We start from the raw sequence: 20,448 nt of genomic DNA on the forward strand, positions 1-20,448 counted from the left end.
TTTGTGCAGCAGACTGTGACCATGTTTCAGTTTGACTATTTGTCTTCACAGATGTCAAGCACCAGATGCTTCAAAGCTTGTTCTGCTCGAGCAGATCAGGCAAAGTTCAGTGTGGGCCTGCTCTGAAGTATGGCAGCTCCCAGAAACAGGATCCAGAAAGGAACAGATGAATGCATGTCACCTACCAGAAATAGCTGTATGGTCTCCCACCTTTCTGGTGTGGTACTGAAAACAGAGCAGGGAAATGAACAGAAGCTCTTTGAAATGGCTCTTGCTGAACAAAGGCAAAAGGCCAGATAGGAACTCTGTCATGTAGAAATTCCAAGGGTTTTCCCAGATGTAATTTAATCCTGAATTAAGATACCATTGGATTGAAAGATACAAGTAAATCCAGGAGTATTGATGAGAAAAATACTGATAAGAGGATCAAGGACTTGGATTCCTGATATATTTATGACTTCTGTAAGAATTTTAGGAGAGAGGTTGTGTGTACCATAAATATCAACATTATGTTTGACAATCGAATGACTTAGATGATGAGAAAGTGAATCAATCTAAGTGATTTATCCTCATGCACACTATGAGAATGAACTGGCAACCAGGGCACCGTGTTTTTCTAACTCTGAGTAGTCATAGGCTACCATCTACACTGAAGAAATAAATGTTACAGTTGTCACTGGACAGTGCCAATATTCCCTGGCTATGCTGTTATGGCAGTATCTCTCTTCAGATTGCTTTAGTTACCCTATGACACCCAGACAATAGTGGTCTGAGCATTTCTTACTCCATTATAATACAAAAAATCAACTTTTTTTTTACTCTTTATACTGAAATTGACTCCAGACATACCTGGTCACTAGTCCAAGCCAGTCCAAAATTCACAAGCTCATCTCTGTTTTAATCAGCACCTGGAGGATACCACTTGTACCTCTGGCACCTTGTTAACTTCTGATTGATCGGATACTACACTGAGATGCCAAATTTTTGCTTTCATGCTGAAGCTGTGCCAAACTGTGCTGCTTTACTGTCTTGTGGCAAATCAGAGAGCAAATACACTGCCTGTGCGGGTAGGACACCTTTACACCATGTGTCCTAATGTTATAGCACTATCATAGAATCACAGAATGGTTTGGGTTGGAAAGGACTTTAAGATCATGAAGTTCCAACCCCCCTGCCATGGGCAGGGACACCTCACACTAAACCATGGCACCCAAGGCTTTGCCCAACACCACCAGGGATGGAGCATTCACAACTTCCTTGGGCAACCCATTCCAGTGCCTCACCACTCTAAGAGTAAAGAATTTCTTCCTTATATCCAACCTGAATTTCCCGTTTTAACCCATTATCCCTTGTCCTACCACTACAGTTCCTAATGAAGAGTCCCTCCTCAGCATCTTTATAGGCCCCCTTCAGCTACTGCAAAGCTGCTATGAGGTCTCTATGCAGCCTTCTCAGATACTACCTTCATCTTCTCCTCAGGTACAAATTTGCCAGTGTGATACATCAACATGGATGGCAGTTCCAGCTGGGCTGCTGGATGACCACTTTGAGATGGGTTCTGCCAAGCCTATGTGAAACTGAAAGCAGTATGAAGGCTCAGAATAGCTGGTTTTATGTTGTTTATGATTTCCTGGCACACGTTCAACCTTCACACTAGAACTCTGGAGTCTCAGGCCACCTGTGAGCACACAGGCCTCAGATCTTGGTCTCTTTCTGATAGGCACTAACCTCCCTCTACTGCTTAGCTTAACTGTTCACTTGTAAGGCTCACATTCAGTGGAAGACCTTGGTTTAGGATACACCAAGTCTCCACTGTGTAAAACAATGAGCAATTTTCTGCTGGTTTCTGCCTTGGTGTCCAAGAAGTGCCTTCTCCATCACCTCTGTCAGCTCTGATCCACTCCTGCAGACACCAAGTCCCCTCCTCTCCCTCCCTTTTGTCCCTCTCCCTATTTGTGGTTTCTGACAGCTGTGTAAATACCTTGGATTGAGCTCTCTGTTCCCATCCTGGGAATGCTCCTCTGTTCAGATCCTAGCACTCTGCACACACATTTGAACAATTCATTTCCCTCAAAGCTGCTGCCTTCCCTCCTTCCTTCCCTGCTTGGGTCCAGCCCTTGTCGTTGGCAACACGAAGCTTCTGCATCTTTCAGAGGCAGTCGTTCGGACACAGCCCCCACACCACCTCACGACGAGCAGAACAAAACTGCAATAGGAACAGAGCAAGTGGGGTTACGGTGGCAGGGACCGAGCCTGGGCCGAACGCATCGCGGTTCGCACCGCACCAGTTCTCTCGGTGAGGTCACAGCGGGCCGGGGGGTCCGGTCCGGGGGGGCTTGGGGCCAGGGCGGGCAGCCCGGCAGCTCTGAGCGGGCCTTGCTCGGGAGCCGCGCTGCCACCCGGGGCACCCCGCACAGGGCCGGGCCGGGCCGGGCCGAGCCGCCCCGTTTCCAAGGCACCGCCCCACGGGGCAGCCGCGGGCAGGCGGAACGCGGCCCCACGGCCTGCGCGGCGGCGGGAGGCCGGTCCCTTCCGTCAGGGCCGGGCTTCCGGGTGATCAGGTGACGGCGGCCGCTGGCAGGGGAGCGGCTCCGCGGCTTGGGGCTGCTGCGGGGGAGCAGCGAGACCCGCCGGTGAGCCCAGCCGAGCGGAGCGGGTCCGGCTGGCGGGGAGGGTGCGGGGAGCCGAGGCTTGCGGCGGTGTGAGGCGTGAGGGGAGCGGGCCGGCCCCGAGCCGTGTCCCGGGGCCGCTGGAAGGCCCGAGCCGCCTGCGCTCGGTCGAAACGAGAGAGCCCGGTGTGCGCAGCCTTTCTGCCGGAGCTCCGGCCGGGGCTGGCCGCGGCGAGCGGGGCCCGGCGCTGCCTGTGAGGGGTTTCCCCCCGGAATCCCGCGTTCAGCGGCCTGCAGGCGGCCGAGCCCGGCCCGGGGCAGCGCCCGGCTGGATTAGGGACACGTCGGGCTCTAGGTGCGGCCGCAAAGCGAGAGCTTCGGGTACGTGCCATTATTGTGCTTTTTTCGTTCTTAAACCGTACCGTAACTGCTTTATTTTCACGTTGTGCTGCTAACCGGGTTAGCCCACTGGAGGGGTGTTTAATGTTTTACATAACGCCCAAACCAGGAAAACGCTCCGGCAGTATTACCCAACTGGTTGTATCAGGGTTTTTTTTTCTTTCCTTTGGACTTTATGAGGTAAGAGGATAAAATCTTTGTCTAAAGATTAGTGCAGCATTTTCTTGCAGTCTATATTATACTTGTAGCGAATGGCTAAACCAAAGAATTCCTTCAACCACTTGGGGTTTTTGGTAGTTTGTAACAATGTCTCTCATTGGTGCTGTGTATTGAATCCTCTGAGTTGCCATAAGGGCCTTTCAGCAGGGCTCTTATCCTGGAAGCAATAACTGTAACACACGTAGGTTGCAGAATCCCAGTTAATGAAATGAGGCCAAGCAAGGGCATGCTGGTCTGTAGGGCAAATGCCTGGTTTGGCAAGAGCCAGTGATCACAGGAACGTGTACACTGGGACCACTTGATGGCAATACCAAAAAGTGTGCAGGTGATGTGGCACAGGTTATAGGAGGTGGAAAGGTGGACTCAGAAACTGCTTCTGAAGTGTTAAAATGTAACATGTTTGGGAGCAGCACAGAGTGAAAAGGCAGTGAGAGATAAATGTGTATTTAATGATTAACAGGATGGCTTCAGTCCTGTATTTGCTAAGAATCTCAAAAAATGACTGTCAAGGAGTAAATAATTTCTTCTAGGCACTGTCAACAGCTGTCAGCTAAGGTTACCTGTTCATTTTACTTGAAGTCCAGGTGGCAGTTTAAGGATCAGATTGTTGTTAAACTTACGAGTGGGTGTCTTTATATAAACTCTTGAGTAATACTTTTAGATTTAGATGGAATTTCTGATGTTAACATTCTGTTGATAAAATTTGTCCTGTGTCTGACAATGACACTGGTACTGTAGCAATAAGAAACATAACCCATCGAGTTTTCCTTTTGATTTAAATGGCAAAAGTTCAGAAACTAAATCAGCCCTTGAGACAGAAACAGATTAGTTTTGGATTATTTCAGTTTCAGTAATCCTACATATAGTAAGATTCATTAGGAAAGAAATATGGAAGTGTCTTTCCAGTGGAATTTTACATCCAGTAATGCTCTTTTTATTTCATTGTTATGTATTAGAACACCTATCCTACAATTGCTTCATAAATTACAAGTTAATGTCATCTGTGTATTCCCTCACTGTCTTTCTGGGGTTGATCTGTTGTTCACCTGCTTTGTTTCCAGTGGGTTTTTTGTATGCTTTAATGGTGTTGAAACTCCCCCATTGTGTCTTCAAGTGTTTCTCTTGTGTTTTTAGTCAGGTCAAGTGTACTTTGGCAAATGCAGTCATTTCTCATTTGCCAAGTTTAGGAATGTGTTCTTTTACAGGAGCCATTCAGCTCATTTTCCTGGTGTGCAGTTTCTGCCACTGGATTTATATATTCAATTTTTAAGTATTTGAGTAAAATTTCTCTTTTACTGCCTGTTATCTATATATAGCAAATAGACTTTCCTGCACTTACTTCTTTCATGGACCTCCCGTGCTCTCAGCTGTGAAACTTTCAGGTCCCAGTGTGCCATCTGCTTCTCAGAGCTCCAGTTTCACCACTTATTTCATCCATGCTTATTCTTTACACAACTTGGTGGGATTTGCGCTGGTTCCCCTAAGGAGTATTTTCACTTCCATGTCTTCCTCATGCTCCACAAGGCTTTTTGATTTAGGAAGATTACTTGAAAATGGGTTCTTTGTTGTTAAACTCTTAATCTGTTGCTACTCTTGATTCTTGCATGCAGTAAATGTCAGTGATTCAGTCACTGTCATAACAACCTGTTGGGATATCATAGGGGTCATGATTTAAAGGAAATAAATAGCTCATATAAATGGGTTTTAAATAACAAAGATACTGTTTTCTTCTAAATATCTAAACAGCAAAAAAGCAGGAAATATAAAAAAGAGAAGATCTTTGCATGCTTGCATTTAGATCACAGCTGATTTTTATATCCTTTCTCTTGTTTTGTTTGCTACTCGTCATGTGTCTAGGGTTGATTTGGAGACCTGATGTAAAGGATGAAGGTTTACAAACCTCAACTGGCATCTCTAAATTCTGTTTACTTAACACCAAAATTTATGATATATCCTGGTGTACTCACAGTCTTCGTTCTGAACTCTAAATCAGAATGAAAATGGGGTTAGTTTGGTTTGTTGTGTTGGTTGTTGTTTTTAGTTTGTGTTTTGTTGGGGGCGAGGAGAGGGTTCCTCCTCTAAAAGGTTTTGTCTCAGAGTTTAAGTGTAGTTCAGGTGACATTTCAACAATTTTGAGCTTGTTCTACACTCAGAACAAGTTGAATTTGCAGTTGAACTTCTACTTCAGGATTCACAGACTATGCTCACAAGTGACACAAAATATGATTACCAAGTGTAAGTTTAGTCATTGATGGTGTTTCATGCTTGCTGCTTTGTATATGTGCAACGCGATTTGCAGCTGAACAGCCCCCATCAGCACATGTTATGTTAAACAGTATTCCACAGAGCTAATGTCTGAGAGGGCTCTTCAGAAGTTTCAGAATAAGATTATTTTTATTGTTATGGTTTGATACAGTTTTGCTATTGTAAATTGCTTATATCCTAATAGGTCATTGGGCCCAGTCAGCCTATGGAGAAATAATTAGGAGAGGATCCCAGTACAGCCTAAGGAATGGCCTGCTTCTGGGACAGTAGATTCAGTATGATCTATGTTCATTATGCCTGTTACGATTCTTCTGTCTCAGCCATTTTCAGCTTCTCAGATGCTGTCTACAGCATCTTCTGTATTCCATTACATTACTATATTCCTATGGATTTCTCTAACGTCTTTCTTCAAAACGTAATGATTTATTCATTTATTTATTTAGTTAGTTACTAAAAGACAAGGAATTTATAAGTAGAAGTTTGTGAAGGTACAGATTTTATCTTTGTTGATGAGTCTCCACATTTCTAGTGTTAAATACATGGAATTTAATCAGGAAAAAGGCCTTTTTTCCACATGGGTTTTAAGGACAGAAATTCATTCATTTGCCTCTTTTACATACTTCTCTTGCATTAATGTCGAGATACAAAAGCCAGACATTTCTTGTGCCCATTCTGTAAGAAGATGCTAGGGTTTTTTTACAATGTGTTGAACTCCTGAGTTTCAATTTTGATATTAATTCCCAGCAAATATATATAGGTCCAAGTTGGTAAGTTTTCAAGCACTAAACTACTGAGCAAGACAGGCTGAAGATTCTGGTAGTAAGGATGTGTGAAAAATCCAAGTCTCTTTAGCTTATAGTTTGTGGGTTGGCAGCACTCCCATCTGCCTTGAACTAACATGAGTTGTAATTTTGTACAATGAACTGCTACTGGGTGTAAAAGAAGTCACAGTGTGAAATGCTAAGAGCAATATGTGTACAGCATCTGTGAATACAAAGTTGTCCTTCTGGGACACTGTGCTAAATGATGTAACTGAGTGAAAAAGCTCTGCAAAAATACGTTCCACTTGTTGTAATTGAGCATCTCTGCTGCAGTACCTTAATGAGGCTTGAGTATGATTCTTTCTTGACCACACAGTGGGATTGTATTGCTAGAGCTGCTGAGGTTTTATTTTGCTGCCCTGCACCTGTGCTTTAGCACTGCTACAAAGAAGGGACGCTCAGGAAAGCCTTTAATGCTTCTGGGGTAAGTTTGCCAAGAAATTAGCTTCTGAAAAATTCAGGTCGCCCTTTTAAAATGCTTAACTGTTTGTGTGCTTGCTAAATGTTGAGATAATCTCCGTTTATTTCTTACAACCTTATCCAAGTATTCATATCCCTGCAGCAGCAACATGATGTCAGGTTCATGAAATGCACAGTGGAGTATTCTAAACTGTTTTGGTGAATTAACTTCTGAAACAACTGAAACCTCTTAGTTCCTGGATTAAAAATCTTGTACTGGTGAAAGTATTCATTTCTGGAAATGGAAATGCCTTGGGCTGAGCCTCAGAGTTTTAGGGACTGTGGAATTTGCATTTCAAGGAATTAGAGTGTAGAGGTTGTTCTTTGATAAAGGTGATGATGTTCATGAGAACCCAAAGCATGTAAGTAAAATTAAAGCCCACTGAAGTAAATTTTTATTACTTCTGAACTACTTTCAGATTAGAAATGTTTGATAGTCATATCAACACACTGCTGTGGTAGCAGCAATATACTGCTGATGAGACAAATCATGTACTAGGCCACCTTTGCTTGCAATTATTATCACTGTTATTCCAGATTCATGAACACTGAACTTAAAATGGCATGAAGTCAGTATGTCCAGATTGTGAATGGCTTTGTGATTAAATCCTGTTTCAGACTGCGTTCTCCTTCATGATTTGCATTGAATTTTTGGAGGAGTTATGACCATGTGAGCTCATTTATGAGAAAACACAATGGGTTTGTTTTGTCTATGGATCTCAGTTGCTTATCAGTAATTTTAAAACACAGGTCACATATCAGCCAGGTCATACTACAGGGCTTTAAAGTAGCTTTGTTTGTCAAAATATCTCTCTCTTGGCTATGTTAAACTAAGCCCATCAACAACAGGCTTCAAGTGTTTCTTAGATAAATCACTACCAGTTTGGAACAGGATGGGAACGCAATGTTATAATCAAGAAGTTGTTTGGTTGTTGCGTTTTTTTTTCCAGCCCCTTCTTACTGCTTGGATTCCAGCAGGAGAATTTTCTTGACCTTGTGTCTGGGTAACTCTTGAAGATGGCCAGCAAAGGACCCACAACTTCTACATCAACAAAGAGCTCCAGTACTGGAGGGACCAGTGGCAGCAGTAGCAGTAATGGTGCTGGGGACAATACTAATCAGGACAACACTTTTGAATGTAACATCTGTTTAGATACTGCCAAGGATGCAGTTATCAGCTTGTGTGGACATCTCTTCTGGTAAGTACTCGGTGTCCCCCCCCAGATAAACCAGAATGCTATCTGATCATGTAAAAGCCTATGATCTTTATAAATCTAAGACATCAAATAAAATGTCTTGTATAAAATTAGTAAGGACCATGGGTTTGGTTTAGGAGGGGCCTGGGTTTGCTTCTCAACTGTTTTTCTTTGCTCATGTTCCAGGGAGTGGGTTTCTTGCATCTTAAATTTCCTAACCTTCCTGTACTTCTGGATTATTTTGTAAAACAAACAAACAAGCCCCACATAAGACAGTCAGTGTTCACTGACACTGCTTGGTTATGCGTGCTATTTTGTGCTATCTGGTCTAGCACAGATATCTTGTTCAGACCTAAATTCCTTTCTAACCTGTGCATACCTAAACCTGCATTTGACATTAGGCTGTGGAGGCCAAATTGTAGTTCTCATGCTTCCTAGAAGCTTGCTCTTTTTTCCTTTGAAACCATAAAAAAAGATAAAAAGCTTTTTACATGTGGGTTTCTCTTTTCCTATGGTCCTGCGGTTGTAACACTGCCTTTTCAGTTCTTTGGTCTGACGTTGGAATGTATCACACAAATACAAGAAGTGTGCAGCATTTCTTATGTGGGTAACTTGGTCTAGAACATACTCTTTCTTGAATGTTAAGAAGGTATTAAGGATTGACATGGCCAAATGGGGTTTTGGGGGGGTTATTTTACACAGTAGGCTAAATTGTGCTCTTTTTTTTATACAAGAGGCCTAAAAGAGCATTTCTGTATAAATGTATGTAATATCTGAAAACCAGGGTCGTACTCTAGGAGATGGAAAATCACTTGACGATGGTATGTTAAGATAAAATTAAATTATTGTACAAAAGGATGTGAAAGAATGGAACTTTAAAAATCAGCACGTGTCTGTCTGAATAGTGTTGTCAAAAATGCTTGTTGCCATATTAATTTAATCTTAAGAGTAGTTCTGTGTAATGGGAATTTCTCTGCCCTGAGCCACTGGGTCTGACTTGACCCTGCTCTGAGCATCGGGTTGGACTGGAGGCCACCGGAGGTACCATCCACCTGGAGGTATTCCATGATTTAGTGAACATGGCTGATGTTTTACCTAAATCTCTCTTACTTACTTTCTTTTAAGATCCTAAAGGATCTTTACTGGTTCCTTCCTCATTTGCATCTTAGCTCAGGGATGTCTTTTCATGGTATTAGAAGAGAAAATTCTACAGTAAACGCTAAGATTAATTAAGCCTCTGTATGGACCTTTGGTATGGATGAGGGCCCAGGAATCAAAGGTGATATATAGAAAATCACATTAGCAACTTAGTTAGATTGCATAACCTGAAAAGACCAGTGGAGATCCGTCTTGGGCTGTGCTTTCAATTATTTTAATGGGAGGTTATGGAACTAGCCCAGCTGGATTCCAGGATTTTGTTGTCTCCAAGCTGTGCTATCTGTGGTACACTATACATTTGTCAGATCAACTTGTCAGTAACTAATTCTGTTTTCCCTTCTCTTTCTGCTCTGTGAACAAATTGTCCTGGGAATGCTCACAGTTGGCCTTGTTTACACCAGGTAAGACAGGTTTCCTTTTACTTTGTCTTTCATCAGCTCCTGTTACTCAATAAAGCTCTTGGTTCTCTGGAGTATGCCCCTCTTTTCAAATGCTCTTTCTCTCCAGGGCAATCACAACCTGCTACTTCATACACAACACCTTGCCATCTGCTCTTTCAGCATTGCATCCCACTTTTGAGGTTCTTAAATACTAGGTATTCCCAATTTTGCAGAAGAATTACTGTAGGCAGTTCACAGGGGTTTGCAGGCTTAAGTGCTGAATGTGTTTCTCTTGGAATATGTAGTATTTTACATTGTGGCATCATTACAGAAAAGATAGATGAAAGGAGGGTATCTACACTTGGCCTATGCAGGAATCTTGGTTCTGTTTATTTCTTAATATTTTACTTCAGTGCAGTTCTGAATGTGTACACATCAGCAAGTGGTTTGTACTTAGTAAAATGTTTTGCTCCATGGCTTTCTGAGAAATTGCTGAAGTGTCTCTGCCTGGCTGCAGATGAAGTTTGTGTGTTGTTATTTACATGTCTTTTACTGGTTTTCTTATCATTTACTTTCTTTTAGTGGCTAGAGACCAGGCCAAACAGACAAGTGTGTCCTGTATGCAAAGCAGGAATCAGTCGAGATAAAGTTATTCCTCTGTATGGAAGGGGTAGCACTGGGCAGCAGGACCCCAGGTAAGAAACCTAAATACAACTATTCTTGTGTGAAAACTAAAGATGAAGCTTTAGTTTAAAGTCTTAAGATGAAATGGTCAAAATAATGGATTCACAATGTGAAATACTTTGTTAAAAGACAGATAGAACTGCCATTTCTGCCTGAGATTTCTGGCCTGGGTTTGCACACCTTATTTCTTGTTCAGCTGGTGACTTATTTTAATTGGGTGTTAATTATCAGTTACAAGTATCAGGTTGCAGTGAATGTTATCTGACTGGACAAACTTACCTCAAATGTTCACATCCTCAGTTTCTAGCCTTTGCAATGGGACTTTGTTATTCAAAATGCAGTATCTTGATTCAGTGATGTGATTCATAAGCTGGGTGATCTATTCACTCACACACTGCCTCCAGCTCTGCTGCAGCATGGCCCTATGTTTGTTCTGGTTTATTAGCCAGGGTAGTGCAGATACTCTTGGCACATATTAGTACTTGAGCTAATTTCACAACTTCCTGCAGAGAGAAAACTCCGCCACGACCCCAAGGACAGAGACCGGAACCAGAGAACAGAGGGGTACGTGAAAAAACAAGCTCGAGCAGATAAGTTGTTTTTATTGGTGGGGGGATTTATTCATCTTGGAGGATTTAGTCATCCTGTGTGAGGATCCTAAGGCTCACAGCTCTGTATCATCCCTAGCTTATTCATGAATAACTGCTAGCTGCAGTGTGGCAGAAAGCTCAATTCCCATAGTACTCTAGCATCCCAAAGAATGGGCTGCCTTGAATTGTGCTTCACAAGAACAGACCTGTGTGGTATCACTGGAAATGCTCTTCATCCCTGATTGTTCTCCATACACAAATACAAGGAACACTTTGCTTTGAAAATTATTTGTGGAAATGTATTTCCATCAGACTATACCTGCCTTGGAAATACGTAATCTATGTGTGAACATAGGTTTTTGGCACTGACACCTGCTTCTAGCATTTCTATGGGATGTTACTGTACCATGGCATTACAAGCATAAGAATGCAGCTATCTGTTGGATACATGTTAATACAAAGAGGGCTCTGTGGTTTTGTTGAGGAGATTACATAGAGTGTAAGCAACACCTGGCATTGGTTGAACAGACGTGGGAGTAGCCAGTAGGACAGATCACTGTGTTCTTCAGCACAATGGCAGTGAGCATGACCTGATGAAACAATTGCATATTTCCATGTAACTCAGCCTGGGATCCTTGGGGAACATTTGTATACCTCATGCTTCAAGCAAACAACTGCTGGGAACAATTAAGGACCATTTCTGTATTGAATGCATTGGGAGCTCAGTTGTTCTTTCTCGCTGGGGAGTTGCCTTCTTATTAAATCAGCTGCTGTACCTTGTTTGAACCTTTTAGCTGCTGCTGCCATAAGTCAAAGTAATCTGGTATGAAGACATGGTGATGCTGCCCTCCTGTTTCCTGCAGGCAAAGCACCTGCCCTGCAGAGTGCTTTGCTGTCCGTGAGAGTTAATGGCAAAATGCTTGAGGAGAGTCGTAGTCAGAAGACTAACTGAAGTAAACCCAGAAATGTCTGGCTTTTATTATGACCTTAAAGGTCTCTTCCAACCTAGTTGATTCTGTGATTCTGTATGAGTGAAATCACATTTGTCATACCACTGTTTGGAGGTGATAGACCAGAGGGTTTTTCAGAATTGCTATCACTGCTTTAATTCTGTGAGGAGAGGACAGTGTGCTTTACACACTGTGGATTACAGAACGTGGCAACTCTGAGCTCTCCACAGTTTTTGAACATGATGTGACTGCTTAGACTGTTATCCAGTTTGCTCTCAAATAGTACACTGCCTGTATATGGTAGGATTCATCTTGATTCAGAAGACTTACCTTTTGACTTGATGGGGTATTTTAGTCTGGATCTCATAGGGGTCAATGTTGTTGCATTGTAACTCTTCCTTTTTTCCTCCTTTCCTTATGGCTGGCATTCCTGCCCCAGATGACTTTATCTGCCACCTTAATTAGAGTGCCCCGGGTAATTTTTTTTTATGGTTACTGTTCCTCTCTATAATGCTCTTTGCATCCCACTGGCGATTTATCACCTCACTGTATGCTTAAATTATACACATGTATTGTGAGAATCAGTGCAGCTTATTTTTTTACACTGCCTTTCTTGCAGCTATATGGCTCATACCTATTGATACAGATTAATATATTGTTAAGACATTCTAAACAGAATTGTTGATGTTGATTTTGATATATTGTCAGATATCTGCTATTTTAAGTTGAGAAACATTAGAGAAATGCTTTTGTCAATTTGTGGCCTTCAAGAAAGAACTGTGGTCCCTGGTTTTCTTTTTCTCAAACTTTTGGGTTGATCTGGCAAGTTTGATACTGTGTGAAACACTTTAAGCTGAGGAGAACTAAGGAGTTATCCAACAGTAGTGTGGCAGACTAGTTGCCAGACAGCATGATACTGCCTCAGCCACAGGAAAGCCAGTGAGAGAGAATGTCTGCACTTCTACAAAACACTTTGAAATAGGCTTTAAATGATTGGTATATTTTTTTCTCTCTGTTGCTTTGTTCTCTGCAGGGATTCCAGGGCTTTGGGTTTGGCGATGGTGGCTTCCAAATGTCATTCGGAATTGGGGCATTTCCCTTTGGTATATTTGCAACAGCATTCAACATAAATGATGGGCGACCTCCTCCAGGTACCACACAGCCATCTTCTCCCAGAGGCCTGTCACAAACAGATGCTTGTTACAAACTTCTTTGTAACTTTTAATCAAATAGCTTTCTAAATGACAAAACTTTCTGAACAGTGAAGTAAATCAGTGTTGTAAATAGAAACACAAAATGGTTTGCTGAAGGCCTTCCTGAGAGGACGGTAGAACTGGAGAGGGACAGTGGCACTGGGTATTTCTCCCCTTTAATTCAAATGCCTACTCTGGTACTCCAGCAGACTCCCTCTGAAAAATGAGACAAATTGGACAAGGGTTTCTAATAATAGTACTAAAAATGAGTCAATAGGGGTGAATGAAGGAGACCCATATTTTGAAAACAGCAGGAAAGGACCATTTCCTGAAAGATGAGAAGGAAAAATTTCAACTCTTTTAAACCCCTTTGTACCACAGAATAATGACAGCAAGGACAGTTCCTGTTCCAGAAATTTATCTGAGAGTCACCTGTATTCCACAAGAAGTAACTTTTCTGGTGAAATGATTTCACTGATTTTAATTAAGAAAAAACAGTTGGGTTACTCCAAGTAGTGGCCTTGCTCTCTAAAAATGAAGCAATCCCCAGAAAACCTCCTCCCCATCTACAGTGTAGACAAACTAAGTCTGCCTGTTTTGAACAAGAACCTACTTTTCTTCCCAGGATTTTCTTCCTCTAGCAAATTTTCTTCCCCATGTCATATGGCACCAGAACTATGAGAACATTCTTCGTGTCACACCTGTGTTGCCAAGGACCTGTGCTGTCCTAGGGTCAAATTAACTTGCCTATTAACTATACTTGAGTGTCCACTGAATATGTGTGTGGAGGTGTGACTGAGCTAAGGAGTATGTAAATATATCCTGTTGTAACAGCCATCATTTAACCACCTCCTTTATCTGCTTTTCAGATGTGAATTCAATGCAGCAGTTCTTGAAATGCACAGCTTGAGCTTTAGAGCTTGTGTGCTTTACATTAGTTCTTTTTGTCAAGGCACCACATGTGGCTTTGACCGTTTTACCATTCCCTTATTCAGAGATGTTTCACCTTGATGGGGAGGAGTGTTCATGTAGAGGTGGTAAAGCTCCTTAGGCTGGAAACAGTGGACATGGCTAGCTGTGAGCAGTGAACTGAGCAGTGAATTTCATTCAGCACTGTCACCAGAAGTACTCTGAGCAGAGCTGCATGTACTGGGGCACTGGGAGCTGCCTGCTGCTATTAGTCATGAGCAGGTTTACCACAAGTCTGCTTCAGGGAGCTGATGTTTATTTTCCTTCTGATCTTCCAGTATGGCTGGCCAGTCTGAAATAGCAGCAGTTTCTCACCAAGTAGATTCTTTGCATATCTTTTAGTTTATGAATACACTATGTTCAGAATATACACAAAGAGGAGGAAGGAGCTGAACTGTTCTGTTTTCCTTTCTGTTTTCCAGCTGTTCCAGGGACTCCTCAATATGTGGATGAGCAGTTCCTATCCCGCCTCTTCCTGTTTGTGGCTCTGGTGATAATGTTCTGGCTGTTGATTGCATAATTTTTTCCCATTATTCTATATATTCATTGCCAACGAGGCACCTGAAACAGTTACAAACTGCATCCCCATCCCATTTTAAATCTCTTGGTGTCTGGTTCCATAGCTAACTATGGGCTTCAGGAATTGGTGGTACTACAGGACAATGAGGAATCCCGCATTGTGCACCAGAGTTGGAAATTAAATATTGGTTTAAAAAGCATATTTCAGCTCAGCTGTTGTGTACAACAGGTTACTGCCACAAGCCACGGGCCTAACTTTGAGCTCCACTCCTAAAAGGAGTGCTGCTTTGAAATCCTGTGCCAATCGGTGACACCAGGTTTATGTGAAAGACAGTTGCCCCACAGGTAGACTGGGCAGGTAAGGAAACCTCTGCAGTGTGACCAGTATCTCATGCTTGGATCTGCCTGAGCTGTGGATGTTATTTAATGTCTTCACATCAACATCCAGCCTTCTTCAGGAAATCATCTGCAGCACTGCTAAGACTCTTTGGGCACAGCACGTGATGCAAATAGAACCAGGCTTGGAACCTGGTTTCTTTTCTTGCTGTTATTTCCCAGTGTGATGGGAAACCCCTCCTGAAGAGGTTCTGATGGCTGTTAGAAGAAGGGATACAAATTTATGCTGCAATTTCTTAAAGCCTGAATTTGCTGGAGCCAGACACTGGAAGATTCTTTCATCGTGGAGCTGGGTGGGGTTGCTGAACAGTCCAAGGAACTGCCTCACCCAGCCCAGTTCCTCACTGACAAAACAGTGTTGTCTTCCTTGGTTCTGCGCAGCAGCCTGTGGCTGCACTCCTGGATAATCCCCTCACAACCCTGTCACTATAGCTACGTTTATTCTTCCCAAGTCTTTGAGACTTTCTACTCAAGGTTGTGTACTCCAAATAAAATCCTATTACAGATCTGAGATCAGCGTGTTTGGGGAGAGGAACAAAAGGCATCTTTATGTGAGTTTTGAGGTTAAACTTGTCATACTGTAAAATCAGACGAGGAAAAATGAAATCCTGCCTTTGCTAGCACATGCAGCAGTAGAGAACATTTGGAAGAGCTTTTCTCTACAGGTGTGTACAGCTGCTCCATGCCACAGCAGAATGGCTGCACCGCACGAGTCTCTGCAGTACCTACCAAAGAAACAAACCTGAAGTGCTGGAGGAGACCACAACTATTTATGTGCTGAGAGGAAAAGACTTCAGAAGGTGAGCACTTGGTAGCTGATTTGGAATCTTGTTGGGGACACAGCTTTAGGGACTACTCCTGATGTATTTGTGTAGATTTCTTCAGAACAGCAGATAGAAGAGATTCCCTGTCAAGATGAACAGCTTTCCTATTCCTCTGAAAAATGTCAGTTTTTTTCTTTCATTTTTAGCTTGTTTTGATTCAGATTGCTCATAGTCATAATTATTTCCTGCAGGATGAATATTGTGACATTCCTGGCAATAGACAGCCAACTGACAGAACAAGTCAACTCATAGAAACTTTGTTTTAATCGCTAGGGTTTTTCTAGTGGATGGATGAAGTTCCTCGGCAGGACCCCTTAACTGTTGTAGAAGCTTATTTATGTCATTATAAACTGTTCACTTTTAGTATTGAGACACAGGATGTCTGCAGTTTAACTTGCCTACCTCCGGAATTCCATCTGGCAAGTGGAATGTTGCAAAGCCTCAGTGGTGTTTTGCCACATCTTGTCAAATTCATACCTGACTGATAGGCAGGCAGCATACACTGCTCAGCTATAAGAAGTTGAAGCAGCGCCTCAGCTTCGGTGGTGCGGCACTTTTGAGGAGTTTCATTGCCTGTGCATAGGGTTTCTAAGTGCGGAACTTGGTAACGGGGACCCTTTCGAGGAGAAAGGCTGGGTTGTTTCTTGCTGGCGGTAGTGCAGAGCCGGGGCTTTGACCGCTTTTGCTGAGCAGGCAGCACCCCCTGCTGATGAAAAGGGGAAGTTCATGTGACAGTAAAGAATGGTTTTTCACATTGAGGAACGATGCTAACAGCGAGGTTGGCAGGGGAAGAGCAGCCCCTTAAAGCCTTTCTCCGAGAAAGTGGACAGAAAAGCGACTGTAACAGGTTCAAGCGGTACTGAAACTGATTTAACTAACATTATGTTTAATAATACAGAATTTTAATGGTTTTCGGTTTTTTTTCCATCTATTGGTGAGAGACACAATGGATTTCGACAGAGGTGGCTACAGAAATATGACTAAGAGTCCTTATTTTCTGGCAATCCAATAATGAAATAGTCTGAAAGTGTTAACGCTTTTGTTCCTACCTTTTCCCTGGTGTGCTTTTTGTATTGTACCACTTCCCCCCTCGTACTCGGACTGCACACAGCCCGTAATGGCTCGTTTAGTGCATTACCATTACTGTTCACTAATTTTCACTGTTGTGAAAGTGATTTAGAATTAAAAAATGGTTTTACATTGACCGTACTGCGCCACCGTTCCTTTGTGCTTTGCGACGGACTGAGGTGAGGCGATGCCCTCATCCCTACCTCACGGACGAGGAGTGGCAGAGCCGTTGCTGGTCCTTGCCTCAGGAAGCGGGAGGGCTGGGGCTTCGCTTCTCCCTCACCGGGACAACGGGGCTGTTCCACCGGCGGCAGCAGTACCGAGGGGACCGCGAGCAGCGGCCAGTGAGGCCGCGCCGGACCCGCTGCGGGTGTAGGCCCCTCGGGGAGGCCCAGGCACGGGAGCGGCCGCCCCCGCCCGTCCACCTCCCGCCACGGCACGTGGTGGGAGGGGCCGGGGTGTGCGGCCGCGCTGTCATTGGTCCTCGCCGCGGATGGGGTGGGACGGTCGCCGCCGGAGGAGTGAGGGGATTGGCCTGTGGCCGTGAGGGGGGCGGAGTAATGATTGGCCTGCGGCGAGGAAAGGGGCGGGGCGATAGCTGCCTTCGGGGCGGGTTACGGCACGGAGGTAGCAGAGGGGAAGAGAGGTGGGGGCGCGCGCGGGAGCGCGCTGTCGATCCAGGTGCGGAGTGACGTGACCTGCGGCGTGCTCCGTAGGGGCTGACGTCAGGCGCGGTCCAGCCCCGGAGCGCGGCGGGGCCGGCGCGGGATGGAGGAGCCAGGTGAGCGGGGCCGGCGGGAGCGCGGCCGCGGCCTCCCCCGGCCGTGTGCGGGGCTCGGGGCTCCTGTGCGGCGGTGGCGGAGGGCGGCTGCCCCGCACCGGCCGTTAGCGCGGGAGCCTGCTGGGGCGGGGCGGTCGCGCCGGTCCTGTCCCCGTTGTTGTCCCGCGTTCCCCGCCGGGGCTCGGTGCCTCTCTGGGGCCGGTGCCTGCCGGGGCTGCTGCTGCCGCCGGGGGATGCGCTGCAGCTCCCCGCTGGCCGCCCGGCGACATTCCTCGTGTCCTGGGGGACCTCCAGACCTGTTACATTGATCGTGTCCGTTTGCCTTTTCCTCGCGCTGTTTCCTGCTCTGCTTTTTTCATTTCCGTCACTTCTCCTGGATACTCCAGCGATTCCGTGGATACAGCGCTGTTCATTTCCGTTTGGGACCTAATCGGCCTCTCCGGGCACAGCTGAACAGATGCTGCACTGCAGCTGGAAGTAAGGCAACTGCTACCTGGAGTTCAGAAGCAATGGGTGAAGCTCTGAATGTTCCTTGTGGAGGAAGAGCCGTTGCTTGTAGCCAGCTGTGGGGTAGTCATTAGCCTTTAAATTCCTGTAAATAGGATCCGCTGCCTGTATTCACATTTGCATCTGGTGCTTGTGGCACAGAGCCAGAGGAGATGGAGCTGTAGGAGATGGTGCTTAGCTTTCCCAAAGTCTAGCCGACTTCCAGGGTTTGCACTGTTCCAAGAGGGGAGCGTATTTGATGCCTGCACATTGAGGCACAGGCACACGTGGCTTTGCCTGTTATTCCAAGCCTGTTTGGTGTGCTGAAAAGTAGTTTGCTTTAGAGAAGAACACGGGTAGCCACAGCTTCTTCCAAGTTTCTCCTAACCCTTGTTCGACTGTGCAGATCTGAGCTCAGGGGCAGTTCTTCGTGTTCCAGGTAGCAGGAGGGCACAGACACATTCCCAGGTGTGGAGCTATGAACTGCAGTAGCTCCTTACACTGACAGTCCAGTTTGAATGACTCCTTGCAGGGAGGTCTGTAGTTGGGTACAGCTGATCTGCTCATGAGGGCAGTGTTTTCTCTAACACAGCTATTTGTGTAAAGCGTTACAAGGAGATTTTCACCTTGACTGGTTTTAAACGTTGTCATTGACCTACACAGTGAGGTAAAAGTGCATGGAAGGCTGCTGGCTTCTGTTTTGTGTAACTTCCAGGGACTTAACTTTGGTATCAGCTTGCCTGAACAACTACTGAGTTTTAATGTCCTTTGGGAAATGGAAGTCCGTGGTTAGTGGTTTTCCTTCTCCAAATACACTCTTTCCTTATGCAGGCTTTACTGCAAGCAACCTTTTTGTAGGAGGAAGAAACAGGTTTGAGAAATGCCCAGCTATGTGATGTGTTCCTTGTGCCATCCTCTGCTCATCCAGGTTCTTGACTCTTTCTTTAACATGCCTGTACAGCTGTTTGGATTTTGGATGGTATTTATGTGTGTGCCAGATGCTCTTTGTGAGCAAGTTTTCATAACGTTTTTCCTAGCTTACATGCATCTAAATAACTTATAAAGAACTAAATAGCTCTCTCTGAGGCTTTAGGGCACTTTTAACAGAAACTATTACTGCATCATAACAATTATAAGTGTGTTCTGAAAGTGCAGTAGGCCAGTGGCATCAGCCCCTCTTCCTGAGTGTGCTGCTAGTCTGGTGTTGGCTGCACAGTCTCTACAGGAATGTTCATTCAAGTGTGTAATTCCTTCCTGGTAGTCAAGTTGTCTCTATGAATAAAGCTCGCCTTTCCTTTCTTTCAGTTCTGGGAAATCCAGTTAATTACACAAATGAGTGCAAACGTTATGTGTTGAGTCAGTAGCATGGGGGAAATAGTAATGTGGCTTCCTGCCCTAGTGCTGTGGATTGAGACCAACCTGCCTTCCCGAATTCTCCGCTCTGAATACAGCATAGCGGTAACTCAGCTGTTTTCTGTGAGAAGTCATGTTGCTTCCTCCTGCAGAATGTGACGGAGGGGATGGTGATGTTACATCTGGAGGAAAAAAAGATACAAGATGTCAAAGTTCAGTTTGGGAACATTCTGGGGTTACAGACTGCCTGCTATTGGCTTAATTTTCCTTGTGGAGGCTTTCCTGTCAGTTATGTGGTTCAAGGTTGTTCTTCATCAGGGGTGCAGCAATCCTTGTTTTCTCTGATGTAAACTCTTTGCTGTATGTCACTTTATACCCAGGTGAAGAAGTCTGGAGGTGTCTAGGATGTGGGGACAGCATTGCTGCTGGTCAGCGCCTCTACAAGACTGTCAATGAAGCTTGGCACGTTTCCTGTTTCCGGTAGGTAAAACTTTAGCCCATTAAACTCTCCCTGTGTGGTTCAGCTGGCTTGGGACCTGGTAGGTGCAGCACCAGCATTATCCATGAGTTCTTGCTGTCACCTCTATCACCTGTTCCAAGCCTCTTGCTGAGCGATAGCGTGCTCTTGTTTGCTGTCCTTCAGTGCTTGCAGGAGTGCTCTGGAGCTGCTTTCAGTCCCAGTAAGAGTCTGACACTGCCTGGCAAAGTGCTGCCATGCTGACGCAAACAGCAATACAGATAAAGTCCAAATGAAAGCTCTGATTTACTGGTGATGGTAGAAGCTATGGGTTGCATATTTGTTTTCAGCTGCATTCCAAAGTAGTGCCCAGGCAATTTGGATAGCCTGTTGCCACTTCCATATGTGGTAGGTACAAGGAAGATAACCCAGTGTTGGAGGAAAACTGATAGGGAGGAGGACAATCTTGTTTTGCTTCCTCTCCTTTTCAGACTCTTAAGACATAGAAACTTATGAAACCTGTTGGATAATGTTGCTTTCAGCAAGGACAAAAAGGGATCTCTGAGGTGCTTTTCTTCCTCGTGGTAAGAGAAGTGCCTCTCGTTGGTGTTTTATGAAAACTCAGTTCAGTTTTCGTGCTCCAGATTCACATTTCTGAAGGGCCCTTTATTA

The 20,448-nt window shown here is 44.6% G+C and overlaps 2 protein-coding genes across 5 annotated transcripts in view; both read left to right on the forward strand.

Moving 5' to 3' along the window:
• The first annotated feature begins 2,494 nt into the window (after positions 1–2,494).
• Positions 2,495–15,318, forward strand: RNF185 (ring finger protein 185). 4 transcript variants are annotated; one of them, XM_034068536.1, is made up of 7 exons: positions 2,495–2,633; positions 7,723–7,971; positions 9,509–9,527; positions 10,089–10,201; positions 10,700–10,754; positions 12,764–12,881; positions 14,315–15,318. In XM_034068536.1, the coding sequence occupies exons 2-7, from the start codon at positions 7,790–7,792 to the stop codon at positions 14,410–14,412; spliced, it is 585 nt and encodes a 194-aa protein (XP_033924427.1). In that variant the 5' UTR covers positions 2,495–2,633; positions 7,723–7,789; the 3' UTR covers positions 14,413–15,318. The 4 variants fall into 4 exon arrangements, with proteins under 4 accessions (XP_033924427.1, XP_033924429.1, XP_033924428.1 ...); XM_034068538.1 differs by having other exon boundaries at positions 2,540–2,633; positions 7,748–7,971; XM_034068537.1 differs by lacking the exon at positions 2,495–2,633 and adding an exon at positions 2,679–2,990 and having other exon boundaries at positions 7,748–7,971.
• A 2,033-nt stretch (positions 15,319–17,351) lies between these two features.
• LIMK2 (LIM domain kinase 2) overlaps positions 17,352–20,448 on the forward strand; it is a 31,614-nt gene continuing 28,517 nt past the window's right edge. The window contains exons 1-2 of the mRNA XM_034068100.1: positions 17,352–17,480; positions 19,700–19,799. Coding sequence (XP_033923991.1) covers positions 17,468–17,480; positions 19,700–19,799 — 113 coding nt within the window. The 5' untranslated portion in view covers positions 17,352–17,467. The remainder of the gene's footprint in view (positions 17,481–19,699; positions 19,800–20,448) is intronic.

Source organism: Melopsittacus undulatus, chromosome 12, assembly GCF_012275295.1.
Source record: "Melopsittacus undulatus isolate bMelUnd1 chromosome 12, bMelUnd1.mat.Z, whole genome shotgun sequence".
Classification (NCBI taxonomy): Eukaryota; Metazoa; Chordata; class Aves; order Psittaciformes; family Psittaculidae; genus Melopsittacus; species Melopsittacus undulatus.